This window comes from Mytilus trossulus, chromosome 14, assembly GCF_036588685.1.
Source record: "Mytilus trossulus isolate FHL-02 chromosome 14, PNRI_Mtr1.1.1.hap1, whole genome shotgun sequence".
In the NCBI taxonomy this organism is placed as follows: domain Eukaryota; kingdom Metazoa; phylum Mollusca; class Bivalvia; order Mytilida; family Mytilidae; genus Mytilus; species Mytilus trossulus.
This window is the reverse complement of record NC_086386.1, coordinates 45,793,172-45,801,122: the sequence shown is the minus strand read 5'-3', so window position 1 is coordinate 45,801,122 and position 7,951 is coordinate 45,793,172. Positions and strand designations below refer to the sequence as shown.

The 7,951-nt window shown below is 31.3% G+C and overlaps 1 protein-coding gene across 1 annotated transcript in view; it reads right to left on the bottom strand.

Moving 5' to 3' along the window:
* Positions 1 to 3,496: 3,496 nt before the first annotated feature.
* Positions 3,497 to 7,951, bottom strand: part of LOC134697158 (lysosome membrane protein 2-like) — a 29,557-nt gene continuing 25,102 nt past the window's right edge. Inside the window, exon 13 of the mRNA XM_063559232.1 lies at positions 3,497 to 7,474. Within this exon, the coding sequence (XP_063415302.1) occupies positions 7,409 to 7,474 (66 nt within the window). The 3' untranslated portion in view covers positions 3,497 to 7,408. The remainder of the gene's footprint in view (positions 7,475 to 7,951) is intronic.

Genomic DNA, 7,951 nt, shown 5'->3' with positions numbered 1-7,951 from the left:
TTATTAATAATTTTGTTTCGATATGTGTGACTTTGATTAGTGTTAACAGATTATAGTGATTTTATTTTGGGGAATGACCATGCATCTATTGCTATTATGTACTATCTAATAAGCTGTATTTTGAATAACTTGATACTGTAAATAATGTTATGGGGTGAAACCCAAAATGATTAAAACATTTTTTACTTTGAGTCGATTTTAGTATACCTTCTGTGTCCTGAAATATCCATTATCATAATAATTACTCACTTTTCAAGTAGTTATGTTAGTGTGAAATGTTGATGTGTCGACATATACATAACGTCGTGCCACAACTATAACAAGTACGGGAAGATTTCATATACTTTATGGATCCTACACTTTAACTAGCTAACACGTTAAGTCCTCCGAAAAGCATGCCCCACTTATTGGATTCCTATAAATTATGCATCTAGTATTCTGAGTCTTCTAGAAATAATTTATAAAAAAAATACTTATTAAGATCCCCCATCCAGACCGTTGCAATTGTTTCTCAGTAGGATGGGTAACAACGACTACTCATCGGCTTAGTCATATGAAACAATATTATGACATTCTCCTATTAATATCAACCATAGATTAGTAGAAATTTATGCTTCAGCAACTAACTGCTAATAACTATGAAACAATGTTTTATTAACTAATAACGCAATTCAGACATATAGTTATAACGACATGTAACTGATGCATTAACATTAAGTAACAAATATGCAATAAACTTTAATAGCATGTCATTCGGTTAACATTTATAGCTTGATTTCAAATAGACATGACTTTGTGTATACAATCTAAAGCCGGCATTCAAATTAATTGATTAATGATTGATAATCTCCAGTGGTAAGTATTGCATCAATTAATATATAGAAAAAGATTTGTCATTGAATTGACACATCAATCGTATGCATACACTAGTATTGTGTAAAGTGCCTTATTATAAGTTTATTTTATGTTAGATCATGAATCTGTTAAGAAATTCTCTAATTGTTTAATGGCGTAGATTGGCTGTTGTTTGGTATAGGAGCTTTCTGGATATTTGACTTGTTTATTGTTGCCAGGGAATTAGGCTATATAGAATTTTTTTCATCACCAACAGAAAGCCTATGTTTCATTGAATACCATGGCATACTGTTGTCAATAAAAGATGAATATCTTATTGGAGCTATATCTATATGTTTGAAGCAGACTTGTTACACATTCTACTCCTAATGTAGTCTAGTTTGGGGTCCTTGATTTCCCCCTCCTTATCAAAACCTTAGAGTCATATCTGACAACTGTAAATTCAGAAAATGTTACGGTTTTGATTATTTGGAAAATTATGACTAGTAACAAGTTTTGTAACTAGAGGCTCTAAAGAGCCCGTGTCGCTCACCTTGGTCTATGTGAATATTAAACAAAGGACGCAGATGGATTCATGACAAAATTGTTTTTTGGTGATGGTGATGTGTTTGTACATCTTAATTTACTGAACATTCTTGCTGCTTACAATTATCTCTATCTATAATAAACTTGGCCCAGTAGTTTCAGAGGAGAAGATTTTTGTAAAAGATTACTAAGATTTACGAAAAAAATGGTTAAAAATTTACTATAAAGGTCAATAACTCCTAAAGGGGTCAACTGACCATTTCGGTCATGTTGACTTATTTGTAGATCTTACTTTGCCGACATTTATTGTTTTTTACAGTTTATCTATAATAATATTCACGATAATAACTCAAAACAGCAAAATGTCCTTAAAATTACCAATTCAGGGGCAGCAACCCAACAAAGGGTTGGATGACCGGGTCACGTGCTTTAAATGTTTTGGTTTTTGAGTTATAAGCCAAAAACTGAATTTTACCCCTATGTTCTATTTTTAGCCGTGGCGGCCGTCTTAGTTGGATGACCGAGTCACGTCACACATCTTTTAAACTAAATACCTAAATGATCATTGTGGCCAAGTTTGTTTTAATTTAACCATGTAGTTTCAGAGGAGAAGATTTTTGAAAAAGATTATCAAGATTTACGAAAAATGGTTAAAAATTGACTATAAAGGGCAATTACTCCTACAGGGGTCAACTGACCATTTTGGTCATGTTGACTTATTTGTAAATCTTACTTTGCTGAACATTATTGCTGTTTACAGTTTATCTCTATCTATATTATTATTCAAGATAATAACCCAAAACAGCAAAATTTCCTTAAAATTACCAATTCAGGGGCAGCAACCCAACAACAGATTGTCCGATTCATCTGAAAATTTCAGGGCAGATAGATCGCAACCTTCTTATCAATTTTACTACATGTCAGATTTGTTCAAAATGCTTTGGTTTTTGAGTTATAAGCTAAAAACTGCAATTTACCCCTATGTTCTATTGTTAGCTGTGGCGGCCATCTTGGTTGGTATGGCGGGGTCATGACACACATTTTTTAAAGTAGATACCTCAATGATGATTATGGCCAAGTTTGGTTTAATTTGGCCCAGTTGTTTCAGAGGAGAAGATTTTTGTAAAAGATTACTAAGATTAACGAAAAAATTTTAAAAATTTATTATGAAAGGCAATTACTCCTAAAGGGGTCAACTGACCATTTTGGTCATGTTGACTTATTTGTAAATAATACTTTGCTGAATATTATTGCTGTTCACAGTTTATCTCTATCTATAATAATATTCAAGATAATAACCAAAAACAGCAAAGTTTCCTTAAAATTACTAATTCAGGGGCAGCAACCCAACAACGGGTTGTTAGATTCATCTGAAAATTTCAGGGCAGATAGATCTTGACCTGATAAACAACATTACTTTGTCAGATTTGCTCTAAATGCTTTGGTTTTTGAGTTATAAGCAAAAAACTGCATTTTACCCCTATGTTCTATTTTTAGCTGTGGCGGCCATCTTGGTTGGTTAACCGGGTCATCGGACACATTTTTTAAAATATATACCCCAATGATGATTGTGGCCAAGTTTGGTTAAATTTGGCCCAGTAGTTTCAAGAGGAGAAGATTTTTGTAAAAGTTAATGACGACAAGAACGACGACGGACGCAAAGTGATGGGAAAAGCTCACTTGGCCCTTCGGGACAGGTGAGCTAAAAATCAACTCAACACAATTCATATCTTTTCGCATTTATTTCATACCTTATAGCATTAATTGTCTGAAGCATTTCCTGACTAAATAATTAGACATTTTGTCAATTGTTTAAAAATTGCAATACTAAATGCATGCAAAAACTCTGATATCTTATTTCTATTAGTCCTTAAAATAAAAATAAATAATCTTATGATCTGCTGGAAATGGTTAAAATAAACATTGTGTTGTCATGACTGGACCTTTTACAGCTTACTTTAAAGTAATGTTTCCTCATTGTTAATGGCCATACAGTGCTTTTATAGTTGTTTCTTTGATTGAAAGCTTGGTATCAAAAAAATTATTACACTCCAGCAATTACCTATGGGTTTTGTCGAAGTGAGTCCTGTAACTTTATAAATAAATAAAACTCACATTAAGCAAAGAATGAGTATTTTATTAGACACAAATAAACACATGAATGCATAGCACTTTAGTATTCAAATAAGATTCTGAACAGATATCTCATTCGTAATGTCATTATCGAAAACATATTGAAATGGTTTGATAAAATATGCCAGCCAAACTTAATATTCATCATCCAATGTTGGCTATTCCAAAATGAATTGAATGGAGAGGGAAGGCATTTTTTTCCTAAAATGCCTGCTACTAATACATTTTAATTTTAGATTTTAATGCCTTTTTAAGGGATAAATGTTTACCCCTAAATAAATGGGTGCTTCCCTCTTCTCCATACAATTAATTTTGGAATAGCCCTGTACAACTTCATTTTTAATTTAAAATCAATCTCGCCATTTCATTCAACACTATATGCATCCCATATGAAAAGATATCGCAAACAGCAAAGCATGTATGCATCAGATATGAGATTTCAAATGAAGATTGTTTTAAATCTCATCATACATAAAAGTACAAAAATATAAAATAAGAAAAACATATGGGAATCTCAAAGCAATGTCTCCATATTTCCTGCACCAATCTGAATATATCAATTAACAAAAATAACAAAGATAATAATGATACTTGTAAAACAGATACACATTTTATCTAATCTATCAAAACATTTCTAAGAGTGTAACTTTTGGGAGTCTTTCATCCTGCATGAATCTGTCACACTAGCACAAATAAGTGGATGGTAATAAAATAAATAAATTGCTTTGCCGAGCACAGCTGGATACGACTGCTGAGGTCCAACCTTGAACTGTTGAGGCAAAAATGGACATAATATTCATGCTTGATACATCAAGGTCTGAATTTGGATTGTAGTTTCAAATATTTGACACATAAAAGGTTTCTGACACAGAATGACTGCATCATATTGAATTTATACTCAATGTGCAATACAATATGCTGTTGCGAATAAAAATTCATTTTAGTCCCCAATTTTTCTATTTTTGGGGGTTATTTTGTTCTATTCTTTTTTTGTTTTTTTTATCTAGACATCATTAGAGAAACAGATTCCATCACTATTGTATTACATTATATCCCAACAGTTAAATTCTAAATATTCAAAATTAAACTGTCTTGAGTGGAGAAATATTGTAATGCACTTGATGCAATGGCGGAATCTGTATGTCTTAATCACAATCATCACAAAGAGAACTATTATATATATAACATATAAATCTCATTCAAAAATCAGCATAGATATATAAGTGCATTCATTTATTAAATCAGCTTAAGTGTAAAAAGCAGTTAGCTTAAACTTTTCCTGTCATGTTTTGAACATTTTTAATATATGTTAAATTTTGCATGTTTCAAAAAATGACTAGAGTAATGTGGTACAATTTTCAATGAAGTTTGCAAACTCATATTTTCTTACAATGAGATCTACATCATTTCAGTGCTGAACGTTTTCAGAAATTTAAACATCTGTCTCCCTATTACCATAAATTGGAATAAAATCTTAAAAATAGATCAGTTAAATTTCAAAAAATTAGGAAAAATTCAAATCATACTGTTTTCTATATCTTATTTTGCGACTACAAGTATTAGATGAATTTCAGAGTGAGTTAGCTATTATTGCAGGACATATAAACAGTTAACAAGATCATATTTAGTACAAGCACATATAAATATACAACAATTAGCACATCAACATACAATAGGAATTCAATGATTGAAACAAGCATAAATACAGAATATGGCTCATATGTATCATAAGGCCACACATTTTCTTATAACTGGTCAGATTAAAATATATAAAGTCGAGGTTTTAAAAGCTACAAAGAGAACAAGGATGCAATTTTTGAGAAATAATAACACATTATAAATTTGATGCATCCAAATCCCTTTTCTGGATTTACCGTCATCAGGAACACTTTTAGCAAGGATGCTATTAATTATAAATCAATGATGCCAAAAGGGGAAAAAAACAGGAAAACAGAAAACTAACCAATAAAATGCTACACAGGGGATTAGCAAACATATTCTATTAACAAGAATGTGTCCAAAGTACACAAATGCCCCACTTGGACTATCATTTTCTATGTTCAGTGAACCGTGAAATTGGGTCAAAACTCTAATTGAGCATTAAAATTAGAAAGATCATATCATAGGTAATGTGTACTAAGTTTCAAGTTGATTGGACTTTAACCTGAAGCAGGATAGAGGGACAAACAAACAGACGAATGAACAAACAGATGAACAAATGGATGAACGAAGGAACAAACCTACGCAGACCAAAACACATAATGCCCCTCTACTATCGTATGTAGGGCATAAAAACAAGAAGTGAACTCATTTATTGCAGAAGAGAAAGCAGCTCCATTGTAATATATCACATGTATATGTACTGTTTTTTTTTTAACAAAGCAAATAAAGAATTGATTAAGAATAGTTAAGACATATGATTTGCTTACTGTTGATATAGATGTATTAAGATTTGCTTACAATCCAGGAAAATGATTTTGAACTATGTATCTGAGTATTTTCTTCTCTCACTGCAAAATGTAACATGATCCAATTATATTTTAGTACCATTAGCTTCAAATTTACTTAACAATAATGAACAGCATACCCTGTTATACAAAATAACTATAAATTGTTGGCTACAGTCATACTGTTTCATAAATTTAATTTGACTAGATATAACATACTAAGTCAATCAATTAAAAATAAGAGGGGGAGGGAACAGTAAAATAAAAGAAAATTTAAAATAATGTTTATCCCTGTGAATATGCCATGTATGACACTTTTTTTGTTTATTTATATATGCTGTTAATATGTTTGAACAAATGTTTTTATTCTTTAAAGTAAAGGTAACAATCCATATGGAGATGCTCATAATTAAAGAAGGCTTATACTCAGAAGAAGACAACAATAGTTTAGTTAATTGTAAATATCTAGTCTCTTTTAGCTGAGGTACGGTAAGCATTATAATTATAACATCATATTATCCAACAGTGTGAATTATTATTCTATGTCAAATGTTTCTAATATAAAAACAATAACAGACCTGGTCTTACAACATGTAAATAAATGAATCAAAAACATAACACAAAATGTGGCATGGGAGGTATCCAATATTTAACATGAGAGCAAACAAGAATAACATGGACAAAAACAAAGACTGTTTTAACTGTCCATCATTGATGGATAAGTCACAGTGTGTGAATAATATGATGTCATAATAAAACAATGCCTTTTCCAAAACATATTTTATCGATTAATGAAAGTACATTGACTTCTGACTGTGTCCTTGGTCCATACACTTTCATTGGGACACCTAAAACATGTATTGACCTCATCAAAAGGCTATAATGGTATAGAATCAAACACAAATATACAAAAGCATTATAAAAAGAGTCATAAATTAAACAGGCATCATTATCACAGCATATTTGTTAACAAAATCATCATTGACTCTCATTAAACCAGAATTTAGGTTACTGGAAAGATTTTAATTTTTTTTTGTCATTTGTAAAATTAGAGGATATTTGAGAAGATCAGGTAAATATTTTTTGATAAAAGTTAAAATAAAACCTGAAAAAAAATGATTGTTGGTTTTAAAATATTACTGTTTTTCGAAGCAATGTTCAATCTTTTAGTTTTGGAAAATACCAATGACTCACAGTCATTTCAATATAAATTTCTAAAGTCAAGCCTGTATAAATACAGATTATGTTTTTATCTTTTAGGCTGATCTTCTTAAAGAACAAATTATTTTAAGGAGGTTTTATCCCATGATTTTATCTGCATTGCAAAAGTAGCTTAAATAAACCCCTTATGAAAATTTCCTATTTTACAGTATAATGAGAATCAATCATTAAAATGTGTAAAATAATATTTGAACTTTGTAAGTTCAGCAGCACTAATTTAGACTGGACTATTGCACCACTAAGTGGGCTGTATCTCTGTTATCGTCCACCACAGTCACCAAATCATCTTCTTTCTACAATGGAAATTCAATAGTTATTGATATGATTGACATGGGTAGCCTGTAGCAGCTGTTTCAACAAGTGAAACTGCGAGCTACTGCTCACTGATGATACCCCCGCCGCAAGTGGATAATATTAATAGTGTAAAAATATGCAAGTGTTCAGTAAACAGGAAGTTGTCGAGTGATGAATCTGAAAACGCATCACACAGTATAGCTGACTTATATAAATCCTGAAACCAAATTTCAGAAATCCTTGTATTGTAGTTCCTGAGAAAAATGTGACGAAAATTTTCAACTTGGCTATCATGTGTAAAATCATACAAGTGTTCGGTAAACAGGAAGTTGTCAAGTGATGAATCTGAAAACGCATCACACGGTATGGCTGACATATATAAATGTTGATGCCAAATTACAGAAAGGGTGGATGTGTAGTTCCTGAGAAAAATGTGACGAAAGTTTCATGGGACGGACTGACTGACGGACGGACGG